The sequence below is a fragment of the Aotus nancymaae genome, unplaced genomic scaffold, assembly GCF_030222135.1.
Source record: "Aotus nancymaae isolate 86718 unplaced genomic scaffold, 86718_ANA_hifiasm-v0.15.2.pri h1tg000064l_0, whole genome shotgun sequence".
Lineage (NCBI taxonomy): Eukaryota > Metazoa > Chordata > Mammalia > Primates > Aotidae > Aotus > Aotus nancymaae.
The window spans coordinates 1,534,470-1,551,669 of record NW_026988478.1 but is presented as its reverse complement, the minus strand read 5'-3'; the positions used below and the strand labels follow the sequence as shown (position 1 = coordinate 1,551,669).

The window sequence follows — 17,200 nt, the reverse complement described above, 5'->3', positions numbered from 1 at the left end:
CATCCACCGTGCACCTTCCAGACCCCATGAGGGGAGCAGTGGTAGAGAAAACAAGGAAGGCCCAACTCTGTCCTCAAGCCGTGGGGGGTTAACTATGGAGATAAAACATACACCTTGCATAGTGGAAATGAAAGGCGAGTATGATTAAATGCCTCGAAAGGCAGGTGGAGAGCAAAAACAAGAGAGAACAAGAGCCGAGAGGAGGAGGTGGTCCTGGGGCTGAGGCTGCTGGAAGGCGGGGCAGGAGGAACTGGGAGAGAGCTGGGCTAACCTGTCAGCAAGTAGAGGAGGTCTACTTTGGGGATGGGATCAGCAGGATCACACAAAAGCCTGGAATTGGGAAGAAGCATTTGAGGGTGGTGGGGAGGGAGGCTAAGATGGAAGGGTAGAGATGGGCCCTGGAGGAGAGGGACCAAGCTGGGAAACCCCGCTGGACGGCAAAGGGAAAGCTGTCACGCGTGCCACGTGGGTAAGAGCCACGACGCTCTCTGCCTCTGTGGCTGGCTTCGAGAGGGGGTAGTTCAGGGTCCGGGAGGAGGAGATGGAGCCTGAGACCAGCAGGGAGATTCCTGAGGCCTGATGCTCTCCTCCCACCCACAGAGGATAACCCTGCAGCCAACGCACTGGACTGGTGAAGACAGCAGCCCAAGCACAAAGCCCTTGGTCCACAGAGCACAGCCTCTCCTGGTAGGGAAGGGCATACACCCTCCAGGAGAAACGGCTCCTGCGCCATCGGGCAGGGCTTGTTGACTGGGGGGGAGATAGAGGTCACCAGAGAAGAATGGTCGGGGTGGGACAATCCTAAAGAAAGCAAGTGACAAAAAGCGGGGATTTGGTTAGAGATGGCTGAGCTCTTCAGTGCATGCAGGAAACCTTCCCTGGAGGGGGCACAGGAACTCCTTTTCCTTCTCTCCAGAACTCCGAAGCCAGTAAATCAGCAGCGGCAGCCCACCCTGAACTGGGTCTTCACCAACGTCCCCTGCATTCGACTCCTCAGCCAGGAGCTTGTCATGAGACAACCAAGGAGGAGCAGGAAAGGCCCAGAGGAGCTCTCGGAGGAGGGCGAGTCCCTGCCTCGCCAGCCTACACTTCATCAACGCCCGACGGGCTTGACAGAACACAGAGACAGCTGGCTGGGGCTGCCAACATCGTAAGATACTGGACAGGCACCCTGGCCGCCGATGGGCAGTACACGCATGAGTTAGGCCCAGGGCTGCACGCCACCACCCTGCACGTGCCCACCAGACACCCTGGAGAACCGGCTTTCCTCCCATGCAATCACACCACCTAGAGTCCGCATTCCAACTCCTCAGCCCGACTTCCGGGATCTTCCAACTCCTCAGCCCGACTTCCGGGATCTTCCAACTCCTCAGCCCGACTTCCGGGATCTTCCAACTCCTCAGCCCGACTTCCGGGATCTCCCTCATCAGGTGCCACTCCCTTCCCCCTCCTCTATTCCAGACACCTGTCAGCTGCTCCCCACCCCTCAGTACCACCAGGCAATGGCCGTTCCTACTTATCTTCGATTCAGCACACGTGGAATTGCCCCTCCCTCGTCTGTGTCAAAGCTCTTGCAGCTGTTTCCTGGTTCTCTGCCACCTTCGCCACCCCATGCCGGCCGCCTGCTGTCACCACTTTTCCCGTCACCAACCACCTTTTCCCAGCATTTTTCTCCAATCCCACCCTCCAATTCAGTCCTCATGTTGTGGCCAGACTGATGTTTCTCAAAATGCAAATCAGGGCCTTCCCTTAAACCCCTTCCATCGAGCCTCCAAACCCCTCAGCTGGTCACTGCAGCCATCGCTTCAAAGCAGGACTGAGGCCCGCTTGCTCCTGATACTATCATCCAGAGAGCTTGTCCCATAGCCGCACAGACCATCTTGCTTTATAAATATTCTTTGGGTGAAAAATCTTCATGAGCATCTTAAACAGAGATGTAAAGCAATTTCACCACAGTGCTCCAGGAACCTAATCTGTGAGATAAGGTGTATGAAGAATATAGCCTCAGGGCAACTGCTTAAAAACTGATTGTATTCATTGCCTAGTCCAGAAAATGCTCCAGGCACTTTATATTTTATGAAGTAATACTGAGTTACCAGCAGAACGTCAAAATGACTGACAGCTGCCCACTCTTTAGCAACAAGATTTGATAAGTGACATACACGTGTGTACGCAGAGTTTCATTTTGAAGCCTTCATCAAGGCAGGGGGTAAAAATGCCATCTTGTGAGCACAGAAAGACATATCTCCAAGACCATGTTTGCTGAGGCAAGGCCATCTCCTCCCCAGCATGAGGGGACGATTTGGGGTCTGCCTGGAAGCAGGAGTGAGCCTGTGAAGCTGCTGTCTGTGACGTGGGTGTGCCCCACATGCTTGCTGGGGGCTGAGTAGCATCAGTAAAGAAATTAGCTCCTATGTACACAGGAACAGGACCAGGGCTCCACAGCAATGACAGCTGGGGACACAGGCAGAGATGTCGGCTTCAAAGACACCTCTGCTGGGCTAAGAGGACCCAGAGCTTGGCTCCAGGAGCACAGCTGTGGAAATCAAGGCACAGAAAGAAGACGTTCAACTAACTGTACAATGACTTGTGTCTTTTCCAACTCTGTTCCTAATGGGGACCTCCTAAATTTAATCTGAACAGTGAGGTACCCACCTTAATTAAAGTACATGAAAGGTGAATTTTATAAGATCTCAGTTAACAGCATCCTTAAATGGCTGACAGCAGCTGAGTCTCCTGTCTCCTATCGGAAGGGAACCTTAGACCCGGAGCAAGCAGACTGAATGAGACAGCCCCACGCTGGGAGCTCCCTGATCACTGCAGACATGTACACCTGGGCACACTCTGGAGTGGGGGAGTTACCGGGCTGGGTACTGGAGACAGGCGCTGGATAGGGCACCGGAGAGTGAGCAGGTGCAGACGAAATCCCTGCGTTGCTCCCTTGTGCACTGAAAGGTCCGAAGAGGATGCTGACAGTGTGTGATGGGGACAGCTCCCTGTGAAAAGTCCCAGGGAAATACCCAGGAACCCTAGGACCTGGGACACGGAAAGCCCCCGTGCAGGCCTGGCTGAGAGGAGCCACCACGTAAACCTAGGTGATTCTGCAGCCTCTCTGCTCACATCAAGGTGAGCAGGTGTGGGCAGCTCAAGGCAGCAGATGGGCCGACGCAGGATACTATGAGACACCACCAAGTCCAGCTCTAGGCAGGCCACCTACACTGCCAGGGTCCCAGTCTGAGAAGTCGGCACTTGGAACAACACGACTGGTCACTACACCTCGCTGCCAGCTTCGGAGCGACACGGATCACACGGGGAATGTCTGCAGGGCAGCCCTGCCTCAGAGGGTGCCAGGACCGCATCTCTCCATGACGCCTCAGCTTCCATGTCCACACCACCCTCTCTCCAGCCCACAGCGGGCCCTACAACAGACCTGCTGAAGACAGACATAAGCTTCTCCCCAACCTGGATAAGCATCACCAGGCAGCTGCCACGCTCACAGCCACCAGGCTTGGAGACAGGCCTCACTCAGGGCAGAATGTGCACTCATTTCCCCCCACTGCATCACACCTGGAAGACCGGTCACCGGGAGCTTTTTCCTTTTCAGAATTCACCCGGCACACAGTGATAACCTCTGCCCTCGGACAATTCACCGAACTGTGCGTGGCCCGTTACTGAACAAACAAGGCTTTCTGCCTGCAATTCCAGTAAAGGGCTTCAGCACTTCTCGAGCAAAGGAAGCGCCTATCCCCTTCTCCCCCTGCTAGGAATTTCTCTGTGAGAGCTGAGCAGCCAGGGTGGAGTCAGAACTGTGGGAAGAGACCCTCTGCATAGGATCACACCACGTGGCCTTCAGAGGTAACCTGGGGGAGTCACAGACCAAGAGTGGCTGCGTGGGGCTCTACACCCGAGTCCTCAGCTGTCAGCAGCCTCTGGTGCAGTATTAGGCACAGGCTGGCCCTGCCCCTCCTCTGACACCCAGGAAGGAAGACTGTATCTTGCCAGGAATATCCTTCACGGCCAGCCCCTTCCAGGCAGCGCTGCAGGACACTATAAGAGCCACGAAGGCCAGTGGAAAGCCATTTCAGGAAGCCCCATGGAGGCTGGTCAGATGCCTGCAGAGGGGGCCCACTGAGGCATATTCAGTGGGGCAGTTTTCCCAGCTTCTGAGGCTGCTCCAGGAAGGGCAGAGGGTTGCTCTCTCCATGGGAAGGAGGCAGGCACCCTGCTCCCCAGAAGCCCATCCAAGGCCTGGGTTTCTGCCAGACAACTACAAGATACCTGCGTGTCCAGGCTGAATGTAAGACTCACCCGAAACAGAGAGAGGAGTCTGAGAGGCCCAGATCCTCCCAAGCGGGGTCCAGGCCCAGCACCTGTGACAATCCTGTTTCCAGTGAGACACACATCTTGCATGTTTCTATAGCAACTATGGCTTCCCAAGCACTCTCTCAGCACTTACTGCAATCGGTCCTTGCAACCACTCGGTCCGGAAACATCTCCTTTCTTACAGAGGGGGAAGCTGAGGCCCCAAAGGTCACACTGACTTACCAGGACTGGGACAGGTCTGCTGGACACCCGCTGCCTCTCTCTCACCACCTCTCCCCAGCAGAGCACTAACTGGCCCTCGGTTCAGAGTTAGAACGCCCAGAGAGACTAGGGAGCAAAGATATTTAAGGCTTTATGGGAGAAGAATATGCCTGGAAGCTTCCAAAGACACAGAGCTCAGGATTCATGATCCCAGAACTGATTTGCTCCCCTCTCTCCAAAAAACTCTAGTGTTATCCGGGCACTATCATTCCAAATCAAGGTTAATCTCTCCAGCAGAAAAACTGATGGGGGCAGCACAGGTAAACACGGTAAGAAAGGCATCAGGGTGCAGGTCCATCACACGAGAGCCACACGTCTTATATGAAGACATGGGATGGTGGTTCACGCCTGTCATCCCAGCCCTTTGGGAGGGTGAGGCAGGCGGATCACCTGCGGTCTCTACTGAAAATACAAAAATGTAGCCAGGCATGGTGGCCCACGCCTGTAATTCCAGCTCCTCAGGAGGAGATTGCAGTGAGCCGAGATCACACCACTGCGCTCCAGCTTGGGCAACAAGAGAAAAACTCCGTCTCAACAAAAAAAAAAAGGGGGTGGGAAATCACCCATCTATATCAGCATGGTGTTAGAAAGCCACCCCCTCCTACAAAATCTTTCATTCCAGTGTGTGCTAACCCTAACCCTGAAGTAACATAGACTTTGATTGCTCATAAACCACACTGTACCAAGTTCTACCCAGCTATTCTACAACACGTGTCTGGTTCATACGACCTGAAGCTGTAGAGGCAGAGAGGAGGCATGGGAAGTTTGGAAGGCCTCATCTTGGGGTTTGCTCTGCAACATCCAAAAGGCTTGGCTGAATCTTCCTGCTTTACAGGGACCTTGCGTGCCCAGCCAGTGTCCACACACGATGACTGATAAGATCAGGTCAGATAAAAGAGGGGCACTCCTGGCTGCTGGCTGGCCATCCTCTCTGCCTCGGAAATACTTCAGGCGTCTTCTCACGTGGAAACAGAGTAACCTGCACTCTAGGCTAAGATGCTTAAACTAAGAATTCTGGAAACCCATAATCTTTTCTTTCTACCAGGAAAGGCCTCTGCAGGACAGGCCTGCCTTGCATATTTTCCTTATCAACAGAGTTTCGGTCATGATACCTACACACAAAGCCACTGGCAGGACACAGTGGCTCATGCCTGTGATCCCAGCACTTTGGGAGACTGAGGTGGGCGAATCACCTGAGGTCAGGAGTTCGAGACCAGCCTTCCCAACATGGTGAAACCCCATCTCCATCTCTACTAAAAATACAAAAAAAAATTAGCTGGGCATGATGGCACATGCCTATACTTCCAGCTACTCAGAAGGCTGAGGCAAAAGAATTGCTTGAACTCGGGAGGCAGAGGTTGCACTGAGCCGAGATCACATCACTGCACTCCAGCCTGGGCGACGGAGTGACACTCCGTCTCAAAACAAACAAACAAAATCACCACACTGTGTGAAGCCAGGGGAGGGAAATGTCTACAAGCTTAAATACCACACAAAACCAAAAGGGAAGTACCAAAATGGGTGTGATGAGAAACAACAGCTCAATTCTGCAGAAGCTTTCCTACCACCAATATCTTTGTTTCAGATAACTTTGGAGGTTTACTGGCTAATTCTACAAAATGTAAGGCACAATTTTGGACTGGTGCAATTGGGTGCTACAATCTCACCAAAGAACAGTCAGTGGGGTCACTTACGGCCATTTCTAAAAAGGCTAAAGAGAGGCCAGGAAGCCCCTCGATAGGGGATTTTGAGTCCAAGCTCTTAGAAGGCTCCAAGCACTGAAGCTGAATCCACAGTAACAGATGTGAGAACTCCCTGGGAGGTCTTCTGAGAAAGGGTGCAGAATGAGTCTGAAGGGAGCAAAATCAGGTTGATAACACACAGTGACAAGAATTAAAGTTTGGGGGTGCATACTCGGTTGTCCCCGAGTTGTAAATGTAACATAAAGAAGACATTTACATTAGGTATGTTTCCCTCTTTTGTTTTAATGAAACATTACGCATCCATTGACACACGGTTTATAACTTTGACTCTGCTGACGACAGCTCTGGGATGTTAGCAGTGCCCCTTATGAGACAATATTTAAGATGCCTCCACGTACCGGTGGCAGCTAACCCCAGCTGCAGGTACAAGAAGGAATCCTGGGACTCCCTAGCAAACATATCAATCTAAGGGGTCGTTAAAGTAGGAAGATGCCCCTGCAGCACTCAGAGTGATGGGAAGGTTTCTGGCCTCTGCTTAAGTGTAAGGTTGCAGGACTGCTGGGCAGGACTGGCGTGTGCCTCCCGGTAGACCAGGCGCATCCACGCAGGCTCAGGGAACAGGAGGGGCCGGTGCTGACCTCGCCACAGGAGGGTGAGGCACCACTACCAGCTGCCCAGGAGGATCATCTTCGGATAAACACTTTCTGGAGTGTAATCAGCATTTTTCCTGCTGTTAAGATCGGTGACTTGATAACTGGGATTCCAAGAGTGAGGCCAAGTCAAGCGCTCTCATGGAGGCTGCTTTCTCGGCTGAGCTGGGGAAGAAAGGCTGGCTCTGCAGCTTCACTGCTTCTCACCTCCGTGGCAGAAAGGCTCCTCCTCTGAAGCTCGTGCCCCCATCTCTGCCACCTCCTAGGCTGTTCCTCATCATCACCACTGCCCACCTGCACAGTGAGCCCGTCCCCAGTCCCCCATCAGCCTCTGCAGGGGGTGATGCACACCCACCCGTCCGTCTCCCCACGCCTCTGCTCCCAGGACCTCCACCTCCTCCAGTGGACCTCCGCCAGCCTCTCCCATAGTGGCGACTTCTCACTGTTTGACCACAACTTCCTACTTTTCCAGCCCTCTCAAGCTCCCACAAAACTAGAACTATCCTTTGACCACATGGCTACTTCCCGTCCCCGGCCTCCTCCATTCTCTTCTCACTCCTCCGGACTCCCAGACTCCCTTCACTCCCTCTGCCGCTGGACCCACAGCTTGGCCTCTCCAGCCACTCTCTCATCGACATCTTAACCGCCTCGACTCCTGTCCTTCTGTGGCACCTGCCCTAAGCCTCCACCCTGAGTCCGTGGAAAGCCTGCATCGCCTATATCCACCCAGCTGGGTACCGCTGGAGGGGAACCGCACTTACACACAGTGATGCCACCTCACACTGGTGGTCCGCAATCTCAAATGGGGTCTAAAGGGTTTTTTTATTATTATTATACTTTAAGTTCTGGGGTACATGTGCAGATCGCGCAGGACTGTTACATAGGTACACACATGCCATGGTGGTTTGCTGCCTCCATCCCCTGTCCCTACATTAGGTATTTCTCCTAATGTTAGCCCGGCCCAATCTGCCCACCCCCTGCTATTCCTCCCCTAGCCCCCCAGCCCCCAACAGGCCCCAGTGTGTGATGTCCCCCTCCCTGTGCTCACATTGTTCAACACCCACGTATGAGTGACAACACGCGGTGTTTGGTTTTCTGTTCTCGTGTCTGTCTTCGGTTACTCTCCTTGTGAATTCAACCCAGGGCCACCCCAAACGTTGCTCTCACACACACGAGCAAACCTCTTCCCATCCACAGCACACGGCCCCATTTTCTACCTAATCAAGACAACGGAAGTCATGAGAATTAACCCTTCCACTTCTGACGCACCCACCGCCTCGCATTTAGCCTCACCGGCAGCTCCTCCCTTCTGCCTCGGAGCATGAGTACGCCCTGCGGTGGGCTGGGGGCTCTGCCTCATCCTCTGGACCCATCTCTCCCCAGCCTCACTCCTGGGCCTTCCAAATCTCTGGCTATCCCCATTCTTTCCCTCCTTACACGGATGCACTCACGATCTTCCCATCCGTAATAAGTACCCCTCCCAGAGCCCCTTGCTTTTTTATTTACATCCAAACTGCTCAAAGAATTGTTCCCATGCATCTTCATGGCCTCATCTCCCAATCAGTCCTCAGCCCACTGTAGTCTGGCTTCTGTCCCCCAGGTCCCTGCGACTTTGTGTGGGGGGAAGGAAACTTCGAATGCAGGCAGAGCCATGTTCTGCATATCACAGCTCCCAGGGCGGCATGAGTCCCATGAGTGAGGAAAAGCTGAGGCCTTGGGATGCAGTGAAGCAGGCCTGAGAGCATTTCCGGCACTGGAAGGCAGCCTCCTGGAATGCGTGTGCACGTGTGGGCGTGCGCATGTGAGTGCTTGTGTGTGCGCGCCTGAGGTCACGTGGCAGAGTGGCAGTTTCACATCTACTACTTTGTTGCATCTGAGGCCTGCTGTGATAGGCCTGGCTGTGCTAAAGTAGGAACCACACCAAATTGGCTGTAATTCAGGTCCTTTGTGACTATGACCATACTTCCCAAATCAAAAATTGAAATGGGAAAACTCACGATAGGCAAGACATGTGAATTGGGAAGCCCCCCTGCAAAAAGCTGGAAAAGCTGATTGCACACACACATCAAGGAACAGAAACCACGGCACAGGACCCTGCCTAGATTCTGAGTCAATGAGCTATGGTGGGTGCTGGCTCACAAGGCAGCCTCTGTCTCTTCTAGGCCCTCACACGAAGGGGGCTTCTCTTGCCTGATTGTAAAAAGAGGAAAAAGCAAACAGGAGATGCGCCAGGGTGTGCCATGCCAATTGGAAGCAGCCTCTCTACCCCTCCCCTGGACAGCAGCCACAGCCACCACACAGTGCAGGGATGAGGGTGGACTCAGTCGTCTCCGCAGTGCTGAGCAGCTCAGATGCAGCCACAGGCCCTTTCGCTGCAGGCCCAGCAGCCGAGGCTATTGTGAGAATCAAGTGGCCTCGGCGGTGTTATAAACTGATCCCTATTAGTAAAGCATATGCCGGAAACACACCCTATCTTCTTATTCGTCACAGGGGGAACGAAATGGTTCACAGAAGCCTGGGTTGGAACCTTGATTGTATAAAAACAGACTCACAGACAGGCTCATGAGATAGTTCCCCAGAGTGGAGAGTTTCTGTTTCTGAATGATCGGGCCTAATACAATGAGCTCTTTGTACCCTGCGCTGTTATTTCATCACTGACACTGACCTCCAATGTCAAACAAATGCCACTCCTCATGTCTCTTCCTCTCTATGTTCTGAGGCCCCAGGAATCATCATTTCCCGAGGTTAGCACGCTGTGGGATATTATCTCCAGGGGAATTTTGACACTGAGAAATCAAAGTCATTGTTTCTTCATAAAGGGAGGCTGTGTACACGGAGAGCAAACTGGGGCAGGGAGATATGTGCCCTTGTTTCCATTTGGGCAAGAAAGCACATCCTGCTATTAAAATGTATCCCAAGAAACGGGTGGATGTCCAAGCTGCAGTTCCATCTGCACTGAGGGAACACAATCCATGCTTCTGTTATTGAAACCCATGTCTTGTTTTGATTAGAAACTCCAAGTCACTGGTGACCAAAATGTTCTCCATCTCCTCTCTACTGTTTCACCCAAAGCAGAAGCTGGAAGATGGAAGGAACAGATCTTGGGGAGGAAAGCGTAAGGCATGATGAGCGTTTAAGATGGACGTGGAGACTCTGGGAATCCCCGGGAAGTCACGAGACACATGTCCCTCTTGGACTGGTGGGAAAGTGTGCTGAACTCACAATCACAATGTGGTTTGTAACAGGAACCATCACCAAAAATGACCACCATGAGGGGAGAAAACGAGGGTAGCTCAGGGGGCCCAGGACTCAATATGCAAGAGGTTCCTCCAAAAACAACTGAGGCCGTCAGCCCAAACTGTGGACCATGGATACAGGGGGAATGCAACCGTCACCCACAGCAAGTTTTCAAGTTCATCAACAAGCCAGAATTGGGAAGGCCTGGAGGCTTGGCTGGTGGGGAGGAATGTCAAGGCAGGCCCTTCCTTAGGTAAGTGGGTCCAGATGTGAATTTTGCTAAGAATAAGAATGATGGAATGATTTGTGCCTTCCTGTCAACACTGCCGAACTTCCTACCACATCTTAATCAAACAAACAAACAAAAGAAGAGAGTCTGGGGCTGGGCCTGCCTTATCCTTCGTGGATGTCACATATGTAACCCCGCGGGCACTTGGGATCTGGCAAACTTTCCGTGAGGTGGTCTGCACTCAGGATGGCCCCGCGGACCCAGCTAAAGATGCCGTCACACGGCCAGTCGGCAATACAGTTCTTAGGAGCTGGAAACCCACTTTTCCATCCTGCATCCAAAATGCAGCTGCCCTGGTTTCTCATCTCTCTTCTTATTTCCATGGTAGCAACTAAAGACTTAATCTTGACAGTTTTTTCTCAACTTGAACTCTAGGGCTTTTCAGCAAGAATGAATTCCTCTGTTTGCTTTATAAGCACTGAATATCAATTTTAATGGATTCCTTTCTTAAAGACATCGGGCTTTTAAAAAATACTTTACAAAATACTTATTAAAAAGCCCTCTGTCTTTTAAAAAGGAACCCTTAAAACTGACATTTATTGCTTCTAAAGCAAACAGAGTTAATGACTTGTTACGTACCTGTTGATCTTCTATGCTAGGATGTGGTAGGGTCGCTAATAGCCAGCTGCCACTGGGCCAAATACTGTCACACAGTGAGGAACCAGGAAGATGGTCACACTGCAGGCAATGGCTTTTTCAATGACAAAAGATGTTACATTCTTATATATTTCACTAAGGTGATTGTTGGCTATTGGCTTCTCTTTTTTTGAGACTGAGTTCTGCTCTTGTTGCTCAGGCTGGAGTGCAACGGGGCGATCTCAGCTCACCACAACCTCTGCCTCCCAGGTTCAAGCGATTCTTCTGCCTCAGCCTCCCGAGTAGCTGGGACTACAGGCATGCGCCACCACCTCCAGCTAATTTTGTATTTTTAGTAGAGAGGGGGTTTCTCCATGTTGGTCAGGCTGGTCTCAAACTCCCAACCTCAGGTCGCCTGCCCGCCTTGGCCTCCCAAAGTGCTAGGATTACACCTGTGAGCCACCGTGCCCAGCCTTGGCTTCTTTAAGTCTAAGGAAAATAAAATAAACTTACCTTGAAAATTTACTGGGACCTTCACCATCTTCCTCATCGAAGTCCATTCTGAAAAGTCAAGATCATCAAGTGAGTACTGATTATCAGGAGAACATTTTAACTGGTAACAGGAGCTGCTGGAACAAAAGCAGCTTTATTCACTAGGACCGCGATCCATTGGTCCCAGCCTTTGGCAGTGGAACAAGCAATATCTCTACACGATCATCAAACAGGTTCAAGACAGGAAGAGGCAAAATGAAAGGTCTTCAGTATAAGCACCATTAATTCTATGGCTGGGAATATTCAGGTATCAGCTTGTCTCCCCCAGAACTCCATATGCCGTTCCCTTCTTAGAACTCTTAGCAGCCAATGGATTGCTCCGGCTATGATGGAGACAAGGTGTATCTTCCTTGTCTCTCACCATCTTTGGAAATACCTGCTCCCCTCCACACCATCTATTCCATATTGAGACTTGTTTCTTAATTTATCCTATGGTATACTAACAGCCTAAAAAGGCTCAGGGGATTGTAAAAACAAGTTTTCAGGGTGAAGGGATCACAAGGAAAAGAGAACACGCTGCTGGCTGTACTGCTTGAAAATGTGGCTGTTCTTGATGAGTCAAAGTGAAAAGGACATTTAAGGCCATTGCCCTATTAAATCCAGGAGCAAACATGGTTGTTGAGGGGGAAATAGCTGTTTGGGGCCCAAGTTACTCAAATCGGCTGTGCTGGTGGAAACTCGCCAAGTAATTATTCAGAGTCACCCTTTACTGGGTCTCTCAGTGTAAACACAAAACAAAAAGTCTTGATAGATACTTGCTGAACTAATATCTCAAACTCTTCTCAAAAAATCATGCCTCTCTAATGGTAATTCACATGGTTCCTGAACATGTTAGGGCAGAGAGGGTATTTCATTGGTGTCAAGTGTACCCACAGTCCTTGGGGAACAAAATGAAAAATGACACAGATGTCTGAGCTCTCCTGGACATCCAGGGTGAGTGGAGCTCCTTGGAGACAATGTCTCAGAGCCCCTGCATTCCCCGTCTTGTTCTCTGTAATCCTGGTGGACTGGAAGAGGCACAGCTCCCATGGAATCCAAGCAGAAGGGAGGCCAGCCTGCCTGGCAGGCTGGACTGAGAAATTCCTTGCCTGCACAGCTCAGTATCAGAATGGAGTGTGTATTAAATGACTACTGCTACAGATTCTAGAGCTGCTGGCCTCCCAGAAAGGGTGACCCCCACCCCCAGGATCTAAGGGCAGGGCTTCAGTGGCTAAATGAGTGACTTGGAGAAGGCACAGGACACCCAGGTTACCAGAAAACAGGCAGGTTACACAGGGCGAGCCATCCTGGAGAAGGCACAGGACACCCAGGTTACCAGGAAACGGCCAGGTTACACAGGGCGAGCCATCTTTGCATGGGCACACCCAAGAAGCCCCCAACAAGACAAATCATAGTCTCTAGGGGCTTTGGGGAAACCTGAGGGACCTAGGGACTGGAATCACATAAAGCAGAAAAGTATTTTCTTCTTAAAATTAGTACCTTTTGCTTTTGTTTTATGTGCAGCGTAGCCAAAGTTCTGATCTGGGCCTTATTTTGTTTGGAATGACCTGATAGAATCCCTGCTAATTTGGAACCTCTAGTTCTCAGACACACGGGCTATGCTGAGAGAACAGAAGGAGTCACATAACTGGAAAAGAGGACAGGACGACAACAGAAACACCTGTGCACAAAGAGCAGAGGAGCTGGGGAAGAAAAGCAGTAAGGAAGAAAAACTACAGTTAAAGGGCCATGCAGAGACCTCTACGAGACAGACACACACCTCTGCAAGGTAGTTTGGAAAACCAGGCACCACAGCAGCTTTAGAGTTGCCGATGTTGTGGACGAGTGGGAGCTGAATGCAAGGCTTTCTAAATAAATCAAAGCTATCAATATTCTGCATCATTACTGAACCATCACCCCACCTTTCCCGGAAAATTACACAGGGAAGGTAACCAGCAAAAATGCTGTAACCAAATCCACCTGGTGTTCCGCAGAGCCGCAGAACCACACTGCCACCTAGTGTTCACTATGGGGAAGAGCGAGTTTGCTGTCCACAGGCAGGTTATTTAACACCCCGTGCGTGCTGTCAAAAACATTTCAGTGCTAAGAAAAAAAAATAGCAGTTTCAACATTCCAAAGAACACAAGCAAGCATTTAACAAAACCACAAGTGGGTGTGAGACATACAGTTATCTTTAAAATTCCTTTTAGCTCAAGTTGGTATGAGTGTGATCGTCAGTACGCCTGCAAAATACAATTTCTAAGCCAGCCCTCCGTCCTCGGCCTGCGTGATCTTAGGGGTGTTTGGGGTAATCAACCATCCTGATTTTGTCAGGATAGGAGAGGAGATACCTGGGATCCAGGACTTCGGTGCTAAAAGCAGAAGAGTCCTGGGCAAACCACGGTTGTTGGTCACCCTTATTTTCACAAAGATAGTTCTGTTCTTTACCCAGCCCTTCGCGGGAGCAGACAGATGAGGAAGTGAGCCCCATGGTACACAATCCCCCGTTGGCCAGGTTAGCTGTGGCTCAATCAAGCAGAGGGGATGAGAAAGGGACAGCCTTGCTCCAGACCCAGAGCCTTCTGAAGTCCTCGGGGAACCTGGGAACCAGCATTTGTCCGGGAATATTAGGGACCAAGATCCTGTGCCTCGCACCTGTGCATGTGTGCAGCCATCAGCTCTAGAAAGTCGGGGGCGAACCAGGAGATAAATCAGGACACAAATGATTGTTCAAGTGCTCAGGATGACTCAATCCACCTGAAAACAGTCTCACTGGCCCATCAGCAACATGGGAAACAGTGCAACCCTGGAGGACACACAGGGCCTTTCAGAGCCCACACCTGCGAAGATGCTGCTGCCTGGGACCCCTGTCGCCATCTCAGATTCTCTACTTTAAATAGGACTACCATCAGCTATGCCTGTTTCTTGCTACAAGTCTAAGTAAATCATCCTTTGTTTTGTATCTTTAATGTGACTATTATACAGCAGCATCTGGGTATTAAAGGAGAGTAATCAAAATATGACTTCTAAGTCCTATTGTATTCACTTTAATTCAGCACAGTGAATGGACGGCAGAAGAGTCTTCAAAAAGTGGGCTGAAAATGCATTTTACTGTGCTTTTCTGTCAATGAGCCTGAATGCCTACCTCAAGAAAGAGCCATGATAGGCATTTCTGAACTTGCAATTAGTCGGGAGTGAGTAACGCGAAGCTCCCTAACGGTGACTGTGTAATAATAATAACGCTTCATCAAACACGAGCCACTAAAAAGAAGTCACTTATGCTCTAGTGAGACAAACAGGCTGGTCCCACAGTGACAGCAAAGGAGTGACCCTGGCCCAACCCGAAGCTTCCGCAACAAGTGAAGTGCCAAGGGCTGCCGGAAAATGCTCCTCCGTCAGAGCCTGGACTGCCCACCCAGACTGCAGCAACGCTAGAATATACAGAGCTCACCAAGAGAAACAGCTGCTTACGGAAATACGCCTGTAATTTGACCACATTCCAGCGGCTTCCGGGGTTACCTTAGAGGGAGGTTCTGGTCTATTGGCTGTAAGTAACTTGAAAATAGTTTTTCCTCAATGATGCTATTAGAAGCCCAGCATCGGACTCCAAGAAAAAAGGGACTGACACATCCCTGCCCGCACCCTCTACCCTCCGTCCCCATCCAAGGCTAGCTTTGGGACGGGCACAAACCCTAAATAGTCACCGCCGCTCCCTCCTACCTGAATTTGCCCCAAGGAAGCCCCCCACCCCTCACCACCCTGTCGCTGAGATCAGGGAGGTTACTACAAACTGGCATTCCAGATGACACTTCAGCTCATGTCTCCCACGTATGTGGAATCACTTTTGAAAGAATCTGGGGGCCGAGTGTGGTGGCTCACACCTGTAATCCCAGCACTTTGGGAGGCCGAGACAGGTGGATCACGAGGTCAGGAATTCAAGACCAGCCTGGCTAAGATAATGAAAGCCCAGCTCTACCAAAAATATAAAAATTCACCAGGAGTGATGGTGGGTGCCTGTAATCCAGCTACTCGGGAGGCTGAGGCAGAGAACTGCTTGAACCCGGGAGGCGGAGGTGGCAGTGAGCAGAGATCTCACCACTGTACTCCAGCCTGGGTGACAGAGCAAGACTGTCTCAAAAAGACATAAAAAGAATCTCGGACTTCGGAACCTTCACCATGAGTCCCAACTGCTGGGAGAGCAGGTAGCTTGCCAAGACGCTCAGTGATGAAGGCTGCTGGGGAAGTGGACAGGAAGTTAAACCATGAGGAGCCACAGTGCTGGCCCAGGCAGAGGCCTGGAGGATCCCAACTGCGAGACATCGGTTCTACTTGGTTTTGAAACACTAGGATGGGAAGGGGGGTTATCCTGGAAATTTAGGACACTTCCCTCCACCAGAATAATCAAGTCAGAGTGGAAGGACCCAGGCAAGGAATAGGGGCGGGGGAAGGTCCTTGCCAACGCCACTGCCCCCTTCCGCCACCCCCATTCCCCTTCTCTCTTCTTTCCTCTCTCTCTCTCTGAGTCTCTCCACCATGTCCCACATTCTCAGAGGGAAGGGGGAGGTGGAAGAACACCACGCCATCAGTAGGGAGGGCAGTGGGCAACACGTGCCGTGGCACAGGCGCAGGGGCTTTGCCATGGAGTCACCTGCGTTTCGGTAAGTGTGAGTGATTTCCATCAGGGTCTCCTTTGTACTTAGCTAAGTGTTTAGGCTGTGGTTGAAGGAGTTGTTATCACGAGCTTCTAGAACAGCAGTGGCCTCAATCACAGAATTTCAGCAAAACATGTAAAAACGACAGATGCAAGAATTACTATGGAAACGGCCCTGTAAAAATGGAGGTTTCTTTGCTTAGACACAGGATACATCCCTAAGCCACCGAGGCTTGGCAAGTGGAACCACGGTTTGTTTGCTCCCTCCCTCCGGCAGGGAAAAGGAACAGGGACACGGACCCCAAGAGGGAGGATGGTGGAGGACAAGCACCCTAGACAGGTCAAGGTCACTGATTTGCCTTCCACAGTCACGCCCTCGCCCCGATGGTCTGTCGGCAATTGCTGCTCATCCTCCTTCCTCCCTCATTTCTCTTCTTGATGTTTCACTCCCTTGGCTTTAAGTGGAACTCAATGCTAGGCTATGCCTCCGCCTGCTCAGGATCCACATCTGCCTCCAATGCGATGCTGTGTGTGTGTGACCCAGGAAGGGAAGCACAGTGGTGGACGGCTTCTTCAGAAATGGGACTGAAGCTGGATGCAGTGGCTCACGCCTGTAATCCCAACACTCGGGGAGGCCAAGGCACGAGGATTGCTTAAGACCAGGAGTTCAAAACCAGCCTGAGCAACAGAGTGAGACCCTGTCTCTAAAAATACAATACAATACAATACAATAAATAAATAAATAAAAGGACTGGGTCCCCAATCTAATCATAAGCTCAGGGAGCAACCACAAATCTGGGTCTGGACACCAGGCTGGGTCAGAAACATGTCCTGTGGGAGGGGAAAAGGAAACTCCTGGCAGCGGCTCAGAGGTGACTTCCCAGAGATGGTTCCTGGTCCTGTAAGTACTAGGCTGGGCCTGAGCATCTCTGCCTGGGCTTGACCCTGGCTCAGCTCGCCTCCCTCATCACAGAGTCCT

General features: G+C 51.3%; 1 protein-coding gene across 16 annotated transcripts in view; it reads right to left on the bottom strand.

The window, feature by feature from the left end:
• The window catches only part of ARNT2 (aryl hydrocarbon receptor nuclear translocator 2), a 185,419-nt gene that overhangs the window by 124,604 nt on the left and 43,615 nt on the right, over positions 1-17,200 (bottom strand). For all 16 annotated transcript variants that reach the window (XM_064366132.1, XM_021674386.2, XM_021674380.2 and 13 more), the window contains exon 3: positions 11,553-11,600. In XM_064366132.1, the coding sequence (XP_064222202.1) occupies positions 11,553-11,600 (48 nt within the window). The remainder of the gene's footprint in view (positions 1-11,552; positions 11,601-17,200) is intronic.